Source organism: Hyla sarda, chromosome 1 (assembly GCF_029499605.1).
Source record: "Hyla sarda isolate aHylSar1 chromosome 1, aHylSar1.hap1, whole genome shotgun sequence".
NCBI classification, from domain to species: Eukaryota; Metazoa; Chordata; class Amphibia; order Anura; family Hylidae; genus Hyla; species Hyla sarda.
This window is the reverse complement of record NC_079189.1, coordinates 371,054,219-371,073,627: the sequence shown is the minus strand read 5'-3', so window position 1 is coordinate 371,073,627 and position 19,409 is coordinate 371,054,219. Positions and strand designations below refer to the sequence as shown.

At 41.0% G+C, this 19,409-nt stretch overlaps 1 protein-coding gene across 4 annotated transcripts in view; it reads right to left on the bottom strand.

The window, feature by feature from the left end:
- Positions 1–19,409, bottom strand: part of PCSK5 (proprotein convertase subtilisin/kexin type 5) — a 459,846-nt gene that overhangs the window by 296,019 nt on the left and 144,418 nt on the right. For all 4 annotated transcript variants that reach the window (XM_056523317.1, XM_056523326.1, XM_056523339.1 and 1 more), the window contains exon 5: positions 17,444–17,520. In XM_056523317.1, coding sequence (XP_056379292.1) covers positions 17,444–17,520 — 77 coding nt within the window. The remainder of the gene's footprint in view (positions 1–17,443; positions 17,521–19,409) is intronic.

Sequence of the window (19,409 nt, the reverse complement as noted above, 5' to 3'; positions counted from 1 at the left end):
TGTAATTTTTACCGAAATATGCACTGCGTAGAAACGAAAGCCCCCAAAAGTTACAAAATGGCGTTTTTTTTTCGATTTTGTCGCACAATGATTTTTTTTTCCGTTTCGCCGTGCATTTTTGGGTAAAATGACTAATGTCACTGCAAAGTAGAATTGGCGACGCAAAAAATAAGCCATAATATGGATTTTTAGGTGGAAAATTGAAAGGGTTATGATTTTTAAAAGGTAAGGAGGAAAAAACGAAAGTGCAAAAACGGAAAAACCCTGAGTCCTTAAGGGGTTAAACTTAACGCGGGGCCGCAGGGAGTTAACAGTGATTGGGGGAATTACAGGATGGGCAAACACCGGTACTGCTCGGGGCCCCGGGCCAGCCGGGGGCCCAAGGATTCGCTTGGTTTGCCTGTCCTGTTGTGACCTCCCCCGCCGAACCCGTGAGACTGACTCACCGAACCCCTGGGGTTCGATCGAACCCAGGTTAAGAACCACTGATTTAGTGATTGCACATAAAATCACACTTTATGAACAGTGCAATGAAAAGGCACATATTAAGCAGCTCAACCAGGGAAGCCCAACATTGCTTATGAGGGAGTATTGAGAAAGGAGATCAGATGGGGGACTGAATTCAGACGACAGAGCAAACAGACACAAAGAGACTGCAAACTATGTGTAATAAATCGCCCCCCAGGGCTTGATTCACTATAGCTCTATACTGCCTCCTACACTGCATACTAATGCTTCTTAGGGTGTGTATAGAGACATAGGAGAACAGGAACCCCTCTTCTGTGTTTGCAATACAGGGAAGCCATCATAAACAGTAGACTCCACCACTCACTAGCTCAGTAAGAACAGAACATTTGAGATAAGGCCTAAAAAGCTAAATCTGTTTAAAAAATATGCCATAAATATTTTTCTATATTTGGCAAAATAGGGCTACTCTTGTATGTACACACACAGGATAGAAAAGTCATCTGAGACGACAGGTACAATTTGGTTCTCAACCCTATGCACAATTGTCACTTTACTCTTACTCCACCAATTTATGCTCTGCTCTCTTGCACCATCCATGTAAACAGCTTTGTGTCCCACCCCATGAAATCTAGCATAATCTCAAGGCTTCGTAATGCCATCCACACATTGAAGACGTGTATAACAAATATCTCCTCGATGTTTAGAAAGAATTCACAGAACACCGAGCGTCAGTTTTTATCAAAACATTTACAGGACATAAAAACGAAATGTTATGTCTTGTTGGCCTGATGACAGCCCGCTGCATTCTGCCATACCATTTTACCGCATTTCTGTTTACAAGCCCAGTCATTTCTATAGTAGAAATATTTCTCTAATGGCCCAGATGATGTTACAGATCATGCAGGCCCTTCTTCTCAAAACATGCCAAGATATAATGTGTACTCTGTCCATCTGTGCATTCCACACGTCTATAGCTAATGTGATGAAACCCTTTATGCTCCAAAAGAAAACACAAAGCTATCTAAACATTACACCACAATAGATAACAGTTGTTGTGAAATACAAGAGGGAATGATTTGTGTTTGAAAAAAAAAAAAAAAAAGTAAAAAACCACATGAAGAACTTCAGGAAACTCAGCTAGGGTCAAGTCCAGAAATCTCTGACTTCCATATGTGATGTGAAATTCTAGAATTAATGAGAGCCAGAGGTTTTACAACAAGCACACTTTACTTGCCTTGCCAAAGCCACATATAAGGGATTACTAGCAATGGTCAGCATTACATATAGCGGAGCACAAATGCTAAATGCTTTACATAGCAGAGATGACTTCATCCACAGCTGACTGTTGTCTCCAGTTGAGGAGAGTAACATTCCAGTATTTGCCTGTACCACTGACAAGGTCTGTGCGTCTCCTGCCAAGTTGTAGGAAATTAGAGTAAACTTTTGGCTATGCAGTGAAATACCATAGTAGTTGCAGGAATCATTGTCACACCCAGGATTACAGCACATGTCCCAGAGTGACTTACTGGTAGTGCATATTATTTGTATGCTTTGCTTGTAATTATTCTACAGTTTTATCTAACAGATCAAGTGTGTTTACATTACCAGACAATTGTATATTCCTAATAATGGAGGAAAACCAAATATCATTGACCTGTTTAACCCCTTAAGGACACATGACGTACTGGAACGTCATGTGTCCGCTCCCAATCTATAACGCGGGGCCACGGCATCATAGCGGGTCGGGCCGGGACCCGTGGCTAATAGCGTGCGGCATTGATCGCGGTGCCATGCGCTATTAACCCTTGAACACTGCGTCTAAAGTGAAAGTATGCCGGTTAGCTCAGTGGGCTGCTCGGGATAGCCGCGGCATCCCGAACAGCTTACAGGACAGCGGGAGGGCCCCTACCTGCCTCCTCGCTGTCCGATCGCCGAATGACTGATCAGTGCCTGAGATCCAGGCATGAGCAGTCAAGTGGCAGAATCATCGATCACTGGTTTCCTATGAGAAACCAGTGATCAATGTGAAAGATCAGTGTGTGCAGTGTTATAGGTCCCTACGTGAGCTATAACACTGCAAAAAAAAAGTGAAAAAAAAAAAAGTGAATAAAGGTCATTTAACCCCTTCCCTATTAAAAGCTTGAATCACCCCCCTTTTCCCATAAAAAAAAAAAACACAGTGTAAATAAAAATAAACATATATGGTATCGCCGCGTGTGGAAATGTCCGAATTATAAAAATATATCATTAATTAAACCGCACGGTCAATGGCGTACGTGCAAAAAAATTCCAAAGTCCAAAATAGTGCATTTTTGGTCACTTTTTATATAATGAAAAAATGAATAAAAAGCGATCAATAAGTCTGATGACTGCAAAAAGGGTACCGCTAAAAACTTCAGATCACGGCGCAAAAAATGAGCCCTCATACCGCCCCATAGGCACAAAAATAAAAAAGTTATAAGGGTCAGAAGATGTCAATTTTAAACATATAAATTTTCCTGCATGTAGTTATGATTTTTTCAGAAGTACGACAAAATCAAACTTATATAAGTAGGGTATCATTTTAATCGTATGGACCTACAGAATAATGATAAGGTGTCATTTTTACCGAACAATGTACTACCTAGAAACGGAAGCCCCCAAAATTTACAAAACAGCGTATTTTTTAAAAATTTTGTCTCACAATGATTTTTTTTCCCATTTCGCCGTAGATTTTTGGGCAAAATGACTGACGGCATTACAAACGAAAATGCAAAAACGGAAAAACCCTCGGTCCTTAAGGGGTTAAATAGTATACAAATTACAAGCCACCCAATTGCTGTGGAACATGCTGTAGATTTATCCACGGATCCACTTTAATATCTGCTACTATAATTTCTGAGCGGTATTCTCCTCTGGAATTCTGCTAGTAAATTCCAGTGCAGCAGCCTCCTATTGTTTCAATGGGATTCTTATTCTACTGCACCAGTCATGTTGTAGTGTGGAAATTCCGGCTCAGAGACTCCACCAAATCTCCACCAAAGAATGAACATGTTCCTTCTTTTGCTGCTTTCATGCAGCTCTTTTACAAGCTACAGATGACCAGTTTATAGACAAGACATAGTTTTTAGTCTAATTCTAGGTATGACTTTTGCCTACAGATAGGCTCTAGAGGCGTCAATTATGGTCAACGATTACATTCAGAGTTACATTGTAGTGAAATTATTGACTGTTCTTTCAATACAGATATGGCAACCGTATCGCAATGTATCACAACCAAACATATTTAGTCCACATGGAAACTCTTTTGGCATATGCTTGGCTATTAATGGGGTTGTCTAGATTTTTTTTTTAGAAATTACTCTAGATGCTGAAAAATGTACAATAATGCACAGTCACCTGCCCTAATCCTCCCTGCTGCTGCTGCCGTTGCAGCTCCCGATCCCAATGCTGTCTGCATTTTCCTGTTTCTGATGGCTTGATGGCTGTCCGTAAAACAGTTTCAGACAGTATGATTGTCAAATAATGCACAATGTTTGATAATATGGGATCTATCAACACTCACTGAAGTGAAGGAAATTTTGCTGCATGTTGATTTATTTCTTGTCTTGGTTTATAGTGTCAGAATATTGGTATAACAATATTTAACTGCATTAAATATAATGTCCCTGCAACTGATGTTCAAAAGTGAGATATTATTCCTGCTCTGCACAAGGTGAAATTTATGTAATGAAAACACACTGAAGATAATTCACTTAAAGGGGTACTCTGGTGAAAACATTTTTTTTTATATCAACTGGTGCTAGAAAGTGTTTAATCCTTCCAGTACTTATCAGCTGCTGTATACTACAGATGAAGTTAAGTTATTTTTTCAGTCTGACCACTATGTTCTCTGCTGACAACTCTGTCCATGTCAGGAACGGTCAAGAGCAGGACAGGTTTGCTATGGGGAGTTGCTCCTACTCTGGACAGTGTCAGCAGAAAGCACTGTGGTCAGACAGAAAAGAACAATACAACTTCCTCTGTAGCATACAGCAGCTGATTCTTAATAGAAGTAAAGTACAAATTTGTTTAACTTTCTAGCACCAGTTGATTTGAAAAAATAGGCTGGCATTATGAGGAAATATGTAAGATGTTATTTTAAAAGGGATTTAAATAAACATGGATTATTTACTACAACTCAGGTACCTTGGATTTTCTCTATGCTAAAATGTTACTGTCATTTGGTAAAACTCTTGACATATCATCCAGACATGCCAAAAGTTGAGGTCGCACAAGGTCTCAATCCTGAGACACACTGCGATCACTAATTAACCTCTTGGGGATGCAGGGCGTACTTGTACACCCTGCTCCCGCTCCCGTGATATAATGTGGGGTCAGCGGGTGGGTCCCAGCACCTAGCAATAGCCGGGACCCGTGGCTTATACTGGACATCACCGATCGCGGTGATGTCTGGTATTAACCCCTTAGACGCGGCGATCAAAGTTGATCGCTGCATCTAAAATGTTAAAAAAATACTTCCTGGCAGCTCAGTCGGGCTGATCAGGATCACAGCGGTGAATCCCGATCAGCTGAGGACATGCGAGGAGGGTCCCTTCCTTCCTCCTCGGTGTCCAATCATCGTTTGATTGCTCCAAGCCTGAGATCCAGGCTGGAGCAATGGAGCGCCGATAACACTGATCAATGCCATGCTATGGCATAACATTGATCAGTATATGCAATCAGAAAATTGCATGCTATAATCCCCTATGGGGGCTATACACGTGTAAAAAAAAAGTAAAAAAAAAGTGTTAATAATTAATGTGATTTAACCCCTTTCCTAATAAAAGTTTGAATCACCCCCCCTTTTCCCATTTAAAAAAAATATGTAAACAAAAATAAACAAACATATGTGGTATCGCCGCATGTGTAAATGTCCGAACTATAAAAATATAATGTTAATTAAACCGCACGGTCAATGGCGTACTCGTAAAAAAAATTCAAAGTCCAAAATTGCGTATTTTTGGTCACTTTGTATACCATAAAAAATGTATAAAAAGCGATCAAAAAGTCCCATCAAAACAAAAATGGTATTGATAAAAACTTCAGATCATGGCACAAAAATTTGTCCTCATACTGCCCTGTATGTGGAAAAATAAAAAAGATATAGGGGTCCAAAGAGGACATTTTTAGACATACTAATTTTGGTGCAAACAGTTATAATTTTTACCAGAAGTAAAACAAAATCAAACCTATATAAGTTGGGTATCATTTTAATCGTATGGACCTACAGAATAAAGATAAGGTGTCATTTTTACTGAAAAGTGCACTGCGTAGAAACGGAAGCTCTCAAAATTTACAAAACAGCATTTTTTTTTGTTTCGCTGTAGATTTTTGGGGAAATGAATGATGTCATTACAAAGTATAATTGGTAAACTGCAAAAACAGAAAAATCTTGAGTCCTTAAGGGGTTAAAATCTGGTGAAGTGGGGGACGTGGTTTGGCCGCCGAGAGAGATGGCTGCTTAGAGAGAGAGCTCCTGCTACAGCACCGCTTTTACCAGCGACAGAGACCCTGCTAGCGACTCCACACTGCAAATTGGACTTTCCAAACTACAATGGCGACTCATAGCAGGAAAAGAAATATGAAAGACGGAGGGAATAAGCAGTTATCTCAGTTTTTTCGGACCAGAGAGCAGGCCCGCGCACCTTTCCAAAATGGCGCCGAGACGCGCGCCTTGCAGATACCAGCAACTGCCGGACGGCGCGGGAGGAATAAAGCACAAGGACCGGTGAGGGTGAGCCCTTTCCATAATTTACCGTCTACACGGGTGAATCAGCAGCTGACTTTTGAGGTGCCGCTGACATGGGGCTCGCCAGTGGGATCGGAGATGCCGCGGAACTCCATTCCTCTAGAGACGGAGGAGGTTCGTGGAGACGGCCTGGCTGTACAGCCTGCAGCCTCTGAACTCCGAGAGTCTGCGACAGAGAACGGGAGCTTACCACAGGTCAGTCCCCTGAAACAGAGACCTCGTCTGGCTGGACCAGACGGGGTGGAGGATGTTATCCCTATTGCTGACCAGCCTTGCGAGAAGGATATCTTTGCCTCCTACCACACTTCTGATAAAATGGTGTCCGACACAGTACTTAAGGACATGTTGCTAGTGCTCCGTAATTCCCTACAAGTCGACTTTTCTAAGTTGATTAAGCCCATACAGATCACCTCCACCATACTGAAACATAAAGTGGCTAATACAGAGACAAAGCTGGTGGCATTTGCAAAAGCCCACAACGATCTTCAAGGCGCTCATAATGCATTAGATGACAACGTTGAAGCCTTACATGCAAAAATGGTAGATTATGAAGACATAAATAGACGCAATAATGTCAAATTTAGAGGCATCCCTGAGGAAGTAGCAGGAAATCAGCTGGCCAAATATGTACTTCAAATGACTAGACATCTGCTGCCTGATATGGAACCTTATGAGTACAGTGTGGGCAGAGCCCACAGAGTGCCTAAACCTCGCAACTTGCCTGACGAGGTCCCACGAGATGTCCTGGCTCGCTTCACTTTCTTCCATACTAAAGATCTACTGTTGCAATACTCATGGAGACACCCTACTTTACCTGAGCCTTATGAGGATATACACATGTACACTGATTTGTCGGCTGCGACTCTACAAGCAAGACGGAACTTTAGTCAACTGACGGTGACCCTGAGAGATTTGGGAGTTCCCTATAGGTGGGGGTTCCCTGCTAAAGTTCTTGTGAATCGACAAGGGAAAGTTCATGCTTTTTTGTCACCAGAAGAAGGACAGTCTACATTACAGGAGTGGGGAATGATCATAGAGGGAGAAGAGGCAGAGGACCCAGGAGACGCTTCTCCAGTGAACTGTGATCCGGACTGAATCCAGTGCTTACATAGACACCTCCGTATACCTTTGGGTGCTAGACTGAGGAGCTTATGATTGCTATATTCCTTTCATTTCTTATTTACACGCCCACTGATTCGGTGTACCTGCTACAGGAGAAATCACTGACACTTTTCTTTTTTATTTCTAAAGTTTTAGTTGCCTTTCTTATTCTGTACTTCTATACTCTCCGTTACTGTGTTGCCTACCACTCCTCTGAGAGAGTGGAACTAATTCCTAGTGTATGAATATAGCATTTAGATTGATCTAATAATTTTCCAAAGTGCACATTTACTGTTTACTTTACTGTGTACTTATTTTCTCCATTGTAATTGTAGAATTGTGCCAAGTTATTGCGTTCAGTTTCCTACTATTGAGCGAAATTCAGCATCAGACCAGTGACCTTTGACCAGGGGTAAGTGACTGTTTTGTGACATCCCCGTCTAGTGGTCTTAGACCTCAGTCGGGTTTTTAACTTTGTGTGAACGGGTGTGACATCCTTGTCTGAGTCCCATAGAGTCCAGTCAAGTTTTTAATCTCATTCCTTTAGCCTGACGCTGAGGTTTACTATATCTAAATCCTCAACATGTCTCTTGGAGTACTTTCCCTTAATGTTAACGGCTTAAATAGCCCCCAAAAAAGAATTTTTTTGTGGCGGGAGGTGGAGAGACATGACTCCTCTATAATCTGTATACAGGAAACCCACCTTGCATCCACTAACCCCCCGACCATTAGCCATAAAAAGTTTCCCACTATAATCAGCTCTACCTTTAAAAAAAAAAAAAAAAGAGGTGTACTGATTGCGTTTAGACAGGATCTTGCTGTTACCATACATACGCAACTGATTGACCCACAGAGCAGATACATCATCTTAGTCTGCACACTAGAGGGACGTCCATACACCGTGGCGAATGTGTACTTCCCAAATAAGCACCAAAGTAGATTCTTAAGGAAAACACTCAAGTTGATCACCTCGGTGCAATGTGGAGAACTTTTGCTTTGTGGTGATCTTAACTCTGTTTCGGACCCTCAGATCCTACGAAACACAGGGCTTTTTATAATAAACCCTTGTTTGACTCATTTGGACTGTTCGATGCCTGGAGGCTACATCACGCCTCCGAACGTGACTACACCTATTTTTCTCCAAGATTCCACACTTACTCAAGGATAGATTTGATCCTAGTCTCTAGGGGCTTACTAGATATGGTTACTCACACAGTGATAAAACAATTGACATGGACTGATCATGCCCCAGTGCTCTTGCAATTAACTAATGTAGCACCAGATCGTAGTGATTTCGTCTGGAGAGCTAATACACATTTTATGGACCACACAGAGCATAGCCATAAAATAGGACAGACTCTGAGAGAGTACTTTAGTCTCAATGCATCCCAAGAGGTCACGAACAATACTCTGTGATTAGCCCACAAAGCAGTTGTGTGAGGCTCTTTCATACAGTTGGGCGCAACTGTTAAAAAACAGCGCTCCAGACAGGTGACGGAAGCGTTAGGCAAAATAGTGACTCTAGAGACCTTACATAAGGCGTCCCCAAACCCCGAAACCCTAGCACATCTGACCCGAGAGAGAACTCATTTGAGACAACTGCTACTGTTTCAATATGAAAAAGAGCTGCAAAAGTCAAAATTTAAATTCTACACGCAGGACAATAGGACAGGTTCCTTTTTAGCCAGAAAATTTAAGCCTAAAATACTGAGAAACCGTATACAAGAAATCATCCACCCCACCTCCAAAGATAAAATACTGTCACCTAGGGGTATAGCTAATGCCTTTCGCGATTATTATGCTACTCTCTACAATCTGAATGCAGATGCACAGACGGCCCAACCAAACAGTGCAGATATATCATCCTTTCTTTCTTCCTTACATTTGCCTCGTCTACCTGAATCCTCCCTCTCTGATCTTAACAAACCTATTGACAGCCAAGAAATACTTAAAGCAATAAGGACTTTACCAGCCCACAAGACTCCAGGCCCAGATGGCCTACCTAATGAATATTACAAGAAATATAGCTCCATATTGGTACCCCATCTGGGTGCGGTTTTCTCAACAGCAATGGAATCGGGGTCCATGCCGAGGGAGATGTTGACTGCCCTTATCACCACCATACCTAAACCCGGTAAGCCTGCGAACTTGACTACTAATTATAGACCCATCTCACTTTTAAATAGTGATGTGAAAATCTACGCCAAGATCCTAGCAGCACGCCTGGCGCCATTACTTGGGCTAAAGATCAAGTGGGTTTCACATTGGGACGGCAGGCACCAGATAACACCCGTAGGGTTATATCATTGCTCCAGCATTGCGAACATTTTGACCTCCCCTCAGCATTCTTGACATTAGACGCTGAAAAAGCTTTCGACAGGGTGAACTGGCAATATGCCTTTTCGGTGTTGGAGGCTTTTGGCATCTCAGGTCATATTCTCACTGCGATCCGAGCGCTATACTCCAACCCTGCAGCGATGGTATTTACAAATGGATCGCTATCTGACCAGTTCACCCTGTTGAACGGCACCAGACAGGGCTGTCCGTTCTCCCCTCTGTTGTTTGTGCTCACAATAGAACCTCTTGCGCAAGCAATTCGCAATAGCTCTGCTATAAAAGGGATCCAGGTGAATGGCGTGGAGCACAAGTTGGCGCTATTTGCCGGTGATGTTATAGTCACCCTTACAGATGTGGAGAATTCATTCTCTTCCCTCTTTAATATCATAGACAAATTCAGTAAATTGTCATATTACAAGCTAAATGTAACTAAATTGCAAATACTCCCAATTCATCTCCCCACCTCAACTGTTGAAGACTTGAAATTAAGATTTCAATTAGACTGGCAGGAGAAGGCAGTTACCTATTTGGGGCTCCAATTAACATTCCCCTCCACTCAACTCTTTCAAGCTAACTTCCTCCCTTTGGCTTCCTCTCTTTCCCAATCTTTACTATCTTACTCGAAAACAATACTGTCTTGGTTCGGTTGTCTGGCAGCCTTTAAAATGCTAGCAATTCCCAAACTACTGTATCTTTTTAGAACACTGCCAATTTCAATCCCTAAATCATATTTTACAAATCTAGATAAATCGGTTGCGACCTTTATTTGGCTTGGGATAAAACCAAGGGTAGCTAGGAAAATCATGACTAGACATAGAGATGTGGGGGGACTGGGCCTTCCACACGTAGAAGACTACCATAAGGCTTGTATATTGGATCAACTCCAACATTGGTGGTCCAACAATACTGAAAAACTTTGGGTGACCCTAGAGGCAAGCTGCTCGAACCCCGTTTCCCTTAAGTCCCGCCTCCTATTAATAGCGAAAGGAATGAAACCACCTCCCTCATACCTATCTGCTATAAAAGTATCTGACCTGATGTGGAGGTCCCTCTTGAAACAACCCCTCCCACAGACAGTCTGCCCATTAGACAGTGTACCCCTAGACTTTATCTCATATCACATACCTGACTTAGACCTTGTAACTTGGAAAGACAATGGCATTCTGACTGAACAAGACCTACTGAGCCCTCAAGGAGATGTACACTTCCAAACGCTTCAGGACACCTATAAAATTCCTCATAAGGAATTCTACAAAAGTCTCCAAATTAGAAGCTTACTCTCACAAGATTTTAGACGATCTATCCGATTACCTGCAGTAGTTTATGCTTTCTTCAGGAAACACTCTCCCACTAAAAAAGGCATTACGTTTTTCTACAACCTCCTAGATGACAAATCATTGCCCAAAAGACTGCCATTTATGGACAAATGGGAGAAAGACATAGGGACCGAATTTTCCACTAAGCAGTGGCTCAGAGCGTTAACGGACTCTAGGAAATTATTTAGATGTACAAACTTCCAGGAGGTTGTGGTCAAGTCTATTTACAGGTGGTACTTCACCCCCTCCCGTCTGCACTTATTTAATGCTGACTGCTCTAATCTTTGCTGGAGGGGATGTGGACAGGTCGGTACTTTGCTACACACCCTTTGACCCTTTGAGGCTGCCCTAGACTTCTCTCACTGTGGTTAGGAGTCGCCATGTTAATAAGTAATCTTTTGGGTTGTCACATAGACTTAAAGCCTAGTCTGGCATTGTTGTTCATAGATTTAAATCATATCCCAAAGGAAGTCCGTACTCCTACTGCGTTCATTCTCATGTCTACAAAGTTACTTATCACACGAAGATGGAAGGAGACGGAATCCCCGACATTAATGGAAGTGATTGCCTTGGTAAACACATCCTGTAACTATGAAAGGATCTATGCTCTGGCTAATGGACAATACACACATTATACAATGCAGTGGGCAGCATGGCTATCTAGTGCCTATTGTCCATGTAGAGCACCGGATTGAATTCACTGATGTAATCTGGGAACCACCTACTAGACACTGTGAGTGTTGTTGTGATGGTCACTATGGTCTGATGCTGAAAAAACTGATAAGTAGGATGATCTACCCTAACTTAGCTGGTGCATGGAATTAAGTACTACATTTGTGATGCATGATTGCCTCACATTACGCTAACCCTGGATACATACTTTATGTAACTAATGTTTTTTTGTGTTATGATCTACATGTTAACCAAGTATAGTGGACAGAGCCTGTACATGCACAATGCTACGTTTTGATATGTATCTACATTCTTGCAGGCTTGCAATGTCTTGTCTTGTACTGTACTGTGGCTGTTTGATTTGTTTCTTTGTCCTTAAAATATTTGAAAAATAAAAAAATTTTAAAATTAAAAAAAAATAAAAAAAAATCTGGTGAAGTGCATGTCTGACCCTTTCACTCCATAGACTTATACAATGAAAGGGTCAAATTTGATGGACAGCTAGGTTTAAGTAAGGTGGGTGGTGCCGCAAACTAGCTGTAACTCGTAATCGCAGTGGGTCTCAGAAGTGACACCGGGCACTATCTCAACTTTTAACATCAAGTCAAAAGTTTAATTCATTTATTTAAGATGAAGCGTCTTCAAGTTTAGCCCTCTTAATACATTTTGTTGCACCAACCTACTAAAGCTATGAACTGGCAAAGAGTTTATCTACAATGTTTACTCCATTTAAAAAAAAAAGTTAATTATAGTAAATCCAACAGACCGTGGAGGCTACACCACCCTATATTAAGTCATGCCCAAAAGTGAGAAACGTAGAACATTTAATGCTAGGGAGGTGGCCATACTAAATTTCCTTATGGATATGACCTTTTCACCCTACAGATTTATGCAATGAAAGGGTCAAATCCGATTGCCAGCTGAGTAGTGAGGTGTGTGATGCCGCACATTGGCTATAACTTGCGTTTACAGTGGGTCTCTTGAGTGAGAGGGAGATTTATCAAAACTTGTGTAGAGGAAGAGTTTTGCAGTTGTCCATAGCAACCAATCAGAATGCTTCTTTTATTTTAAAAGAGGCCTCTGAAAAATGAAAGAAGCTATTTGATTGGTTGCCATTTGCAACTGTACCACTCTTCCTCTACAGGCTTTGATAAATCCCCCCCCCCCCCCAAATGTATAAATGCCACTGAAAATGAAGGTCAAAGTGGACAATATTACCATTGGGATATTTATGGCGATTTTCTCTTTTTGCAGCTGTATTTTCATACCTATACTATACCATACTATCCTTATGTGACCGCCCGCTGTAATGCATGTCTTAGCATATGGCTAAGCTCACTGATTTACTGACTGGATTTTTAGCTGGACTTTGGAATGAAGACAAGTGACATATTGGCTGTGCAGCTAATTTCAACCAGCTTTATTGCCCAGATGTTCTGGGAACAAATCACTAATGTCCCACATCATCATGCAAACACAACATTCAATGTATAACCTAACTTTACATTAGCAGGTGGCTTGTTCCAAAATAATAAGAAAAACAGCGATGCATAATAGAGCGTTTACAGGTCACATGAGGCTGAGGACATTTATATGTGGATTAATGTTATAGAGCAGGAGGCATGGTGGAACTGACATAGTGTGTTATAATATTCATGACTCCGTTTAGAAAAATGAACATGGTAAACAGACAGACACTTTACAATATCTTATCACATACAGGTTTAGTTGTTTTTAGTTAGTTTGGCATAAAAAATATATATAATATATCAAATTTTGTTAAAAAAAATATATTGAAGTCAATTCTCTTCTTTGCATAATGCATCACACCCTGCTATTTTCAATCTTATTTCATTCTTCTTTTTTCAGTATTTCTTTTATTTGTATAGGTTTTATTTATAACTAATAAGTGATGTTGTCAATCTTTTCATTCTATAGGGTACTAAATAAAAAAAAGAGCTTATGAAAGACATGGCACTCACCTCACTGTTGTCTTAAGCAGAAAATTTGTTTCACTGAAACTGACTTCACAATACAGTGGTCCCTCAACATACGACGGTAATCCGTTCAAAATGAACCATCGTTTCTTGAAACCATTGTATGTTGAGGGATCCGTGCAATGTAAAGTATAGGAAGTTGTACTCACCTGTCCCCGCCGCTCCGGACCATCACCGCTCGTCACTGCTGCCCTGGATGTTGCGCTCCATCGCTGTCGCCGCGTCCCCGTGATGTCCCCGTCGCTCTGGAACAGCTCTGCTGCCCGGGATCATCGCTCTCACGTCGCCGTCATCACGTCACTACGCGCGCCGCTCCTATTGCATGACGGGATGGCGTGCACGGCAACGTGATGACGACGAAGGAGAGCGCCGGTGATGGAGGGGATCCCGAAGAGGACGGTCCGGAGCCCCGAGGACAGGTAGGAGACCATCACCAGAGCACACAGGCCACCGTAAACAGCTATCCGGCGGCAGCTGAAGCAGTCAGCGCTGCCGGATAGCCGTTTATGTGATGGACCCGACATACAAAAGCATTGTATGTTGATGCTGCCTTCAACATGCGATGGCCTCTGAGAGGCCATCACATGTTGAAGTTATCGTATGTCAGGGCCATCGTAGGTTGGGGGGTCACTGTACTCTTTTCTGGATTTATTCGTCTGTTGAACTGTATCTTTTGACATTGAGCACCCCTGTCTAGCTGAAAGCCTATTCCTATAATGACTTATATGTGTATTACAGAGTTCACACCTGCAGTGCCTAGTTACGTTTCTCCTTTGGCTTTATTTGCATTCTTTAGGGTGCTGGGGCACCCACATTGCTTCATATGGTGCTTCTTTTGTATAATTTAGAAAAATGGAAAATGTAGTTCTGGCGTAAATAAGAACAGTTATATCAAAAACAAAAAGAGACTAGACTTATGTGTTATTTTGATATTGTTCCTCCTTCTCACTACAATGATTACCATGCCAGAAAAGTACTCTCTCTATCTATCTATATCTATCTATATATATCAATAATTCACATACAGCACGTCCCGCTTGCAGCATGCGGTATAACATAAACATAAATGTCCTTCACATTAGGCTTTCTGTAAAAACATAAATGTATGAGCTTCTCACCCAAACATGGCAGGATGGCAGGTTCAGTGCAAAAGTCTTTTTAGTGCAGTGTAGAACTATCCAATGTAGCCCAAACAAGCTGATCCTACCTCAAACCAGCTCATTTCTGCTGTATAGAAAAAAAATTACAAAGAAAATAGAGACAGATAAGAAAAAAAAAATGTTTAAGGATAGGTCCACATAAGTCCAGCATCCATCATAGGTGAACTCAGCCTAGATCTTGACACAACTGATGCCACAACTGATGACAAGTTGTCATCAGTTGTAAGGCATCCGGCGTCCATTGTTTCTGGACAGCAGACAGGGGAATGCAGCAAGCTGTGTTCCCCTGTCCGATGCCAACCGGCGTGTCCAACCATCCGGCGTCAAAATTGAGACACTGGATGATTTTGAACTGTCCCATTCATGGGATCAGTTCTAGCATCAGTTTCCCTCCGCTGCACGCTAAAGGGGAAACTATGCCGGATGACTGATATATGTGAACCCAGCCTTAGCATCTGTCTAGGTGGAAAAAAGAAAAAAAAAATTGACACATGAGGCCACACACAATGGCAATACTGTGGATTTTTCACAATTTAAAATATCATGTGTATGTGTAAATTATGGATGAGATACATAACAGAAAACAACAAAAGGACAATTTAATGTGTGGGTCATAAAACAGAAAAAAAAATGGATTGGAGAAAGAAATGAATTACGCTTTCAATCACATAGTGTAGATATTACAGACACAAAAGCGGCAACAACTATGAAGTTGACTGGTGGTTTGTGTAGGTATAGTTTGTATACATTGTATGCCCTAATAGTGTATTAAAAATCTATAAAGTGAAACACTGAAGTTAAAACTACTAACTGAACCTGCATACCAAACCAATGCATAGGCAATCATTAAGTATATTCTTATATACTATGGGAGGCATTGAACTGTGGGTGAGAATGGATCAATTTCCAGTAACTTAAATTAATAGGTTCATTCTACCTTTTTAAGAAACCTAGAAAATACATTTTGCAGGGTTTTCGTCACAAAGATCCATCATCAGAGCCCCGTGATCAAGCTCAGACAGATTGTTTTGATTTTTCTGATAATAACATAGGGAGGCAACATGACTCATTATGAGAAAGACCACGGTTGACACTTCAAAGCTCCTGAAAATTAACAATGTCTCACAGGCACAGCCATAAGTACAATTAAAAGACTCACACTGTCTGATGTCGAATAAAAAAACAAACTTGATGCAATTGATGGATCCATTCTCAGTCTGCACAGCTTAAAAGCAGAATTAAAACCCAATGCTAAACCTTAACACTTAGTTTGTAATTTATTCATGGGTTTCTAGAACTACTTGACAAAAGGGGTAAGTTAGTAATTGAAGAACATTTTCCATTTTGGTGCAGTTTTCTTACCTTACTTTCCTATGTTATTTAGTCATTTCCTACAAATATCTGATTTTGGGAAAGCTCTGTAACAACCACCGTGGCCACCACGGACTCAGGACTCAGACTAGAGTTGTCCAACAGCTTTTCCAAACTCATGAATGAAAAAATCTGTATAGTTATGCAGTAATAAAGAAGCAAGAGATGTCGTAATACATAAATAAAAAATTGTCACCCCCCCCCTGATGCTACTGCTATTCCCTCGAACTGCTATTTTATATTCATCTCCTATACTATGTAAGACTATTTTTGCACATTTTTTATCATTGTTTTTCATGATATCACAATCGCATACCGTATATACTCGAGTATAAGCCGACCCAAATATAAGTCGAGGCCCCTAATTTTACCCCAAAAACCCAGGAACAGTTATTGACTCGACTATAAGACTATATACATCATCCCCCCATGTAATCATCCAGGCCCCGGTCATCATCCAGACCCCCGTCATCATCCCCCCCTTCATCATCACCGCTTGTTAATCCCTTCATCAGTGGTCTTCAACCTGCGGACCTCCAAATGTTGCAAAACTACAACTCCCAGCATGCCCAGACAGCCATTGGCTGTTCGGGCATGCTGGGTGTTGTAGTTTTGAAACCTCTGGAGGTCCGCAGGTTGAAGACCACTGTGTCCTTCGTCATCATCCAACTTGCTCCAGAAAGTTAAACAGATTTGTAAATAACTTCTATTAAAAAATCTTAATCCTTCAAGTACTTAGCAGCTGCTGTATGCTCCGAAAGTTGAGTTGTTCTTTTCTGTCTGACCACAGTGCTCTCTGCTGACACCTCTGTCCGTGTCAGGAACTGTCCAGAGCAGGAGAAAATCACCATAGAAATACTCTCCTGCTCTGGACAGTTCCTGACATGGACAGAGGTGTCAGCAGAGAGCACTATGGTCAGACAGAAAATAAATTCACAACCTCCTTTGTAGCATACAGCAGCTGAAGTACTGGAAGAATTAAGATTTTTTTAAAGAAGTAATTTAAAATCTGTTTAACTCTCTGGCACAAGGTGATTTGAAAAAAAATAGTTTTCCACCGGAGTACCCCTTTAATGTGTATGCAATAAAATTGATTTCCTTTTAGTCTATATGTTTGCATTTTATGGTAAACAGATTAGTATACAACTAAAATCAAGCTACAATATTTTTCTCTACTACACATACTGCATGAGTTGAGAGGTTAAAAGGATAAAGCAAGATATGGACTAGGTGATGATTAATATTTCTTACTTGTTTTCATTGCTGGCATCGTAGCGAGGCATAGGATCATAGTCATTGCCATTGATATCAGTGCTGGCCAAAGGATCCTACATCCAGAAAAAGAAAAGTATAAATAAATCATGGGATCATTATTAAGCTGTCATCTCACATGGCTCATACATGTCTAATGAGGCTCCACTGGGCACGTAATTAGGTTAGCGCCTGTCCCTGTGCTGTAATGACAATGCAATGTCCTGTCTTATAGGTCATTATGTACAGAAGACAAGGATGCCTATAGTCAGAGCCTGGGAAATGCAGAATATGAAAGGAATGTACACACAATTCTAATTCAGTTTCTGCATAATTCTGCAGAATACAAACACTTTTTATTTTACCATCCTATGTGCACAGTATTTCCCATCAATCTTTAATCACCCGACTAGGATAACAACCATACTATAACTGTCTTTCTGTATGGTTTCCTCATTAAAAAGGATATATTTGCTCAGTTTCAGGCAGCCATGGTTGTGATGCCACGCCCCCTCCATTCATATCTATGGGAGGGGGCACGAACCCTCTACCATAGACATATATGGAGTGGGCGTGATGTCACAACCTTGGCCGCACCAAAACCGGCATTCTGAACATAAATATTCAAAACCAGGCCAGAGATTGTGGTGGGTCACAGCAGCTGGACCCCTCCACAATCAGACATCTTATCCTTTGGATAGGGGATAAGATGTCTATGGGTGGAGTACCTCTTTAATCACTGCCAAATTGGCTTCAACTAAGTATTGAGTAAAGGGTCTGAATATGTATGTCATTGTTATATTCAATATTTTCCTTTTCAATAAACCAGATTTCTAACATTCTGTTTTCACTTTGTCATTATGGGGTATTGATAGCAGAATGATGGGGGAAAACATGAATTTTGTTTTAATTTAAGCACAGTCCACAACATAACGAAATGTAAAAAAGAAAAGACTGTAGTTGTATAGAGCTACTCTATATACCAGAGCAGAAGCCACATTTGACGGTATACAGACTGGAACTTATAGTAGCAGCCGTGGGTGGCTAAGATTTTTACAAGAATGTCTCTGAAGGAGCTAAGGAACGGTGCAGCATACTAAAGAAAGAGAACAATTTTTTACCTTACCGGGGTATTAGGAAAAAGCATAAAATGGTTTTAAATTTTAAATCCAATTTAGTTTATACTTATAGCCTTGTGGAACTATATAAGCATTAATGTATGCCCTTGAAGACATTTCAAGTGGGTCATCTGAATACAACCAATTACTTATGTCTGTAAAGACTTAGGGAACTTAACAGCATCCAAAATCTGTGAATTACACTAATCCCGCATTCATATTTCCACAGTCTTTTATAACCCTGAGTTGACACAGTTCATTTGCAAGTCAAGCCAAAATTGTTCCATAATTGCTCACAATTTTCACTTCCCCCCTTCTATTCCCATATGGATGTGAGCTCAAATGAAATAATTCTCCCTCGTGTTCAAGCAGCATTCTCAATTACAAGGCAACTTTCTGGAGAAGCGAGTACAAAATAGCTGACACATTTACTGCATCCAACAGCTGCATAACTTTATATGAAATCTCACAGGGGCAATGGATCCCGGACTCACTGAAGTGGAAGCACTTCTCATCAGGAACCATACCTGAGATTAGATTCATTTTCTAAACTATTGAGATTGTATCAACAACTAGCCAAGAAAATATCCTCATACCGATGACCAAATAATTCTACATGACTACGATGAAGTGTTTGCTTCCCTCATAGCAACATGCTTGACTTGTTACCCTCTTAACGTTTTGCTATAGAAAAGGATTTAAGTAACACAGAAGGGGAAATTGGATCCGAGGACTGAACTACAGATTTAATTTTCTGCACCTAATGCCCACTGATGCTACTCCCCGCTTTTATTGGGGAACTTAAGAATCTGATACCATGACGGTAAAAAAACAAGCTTTTTGGTCAT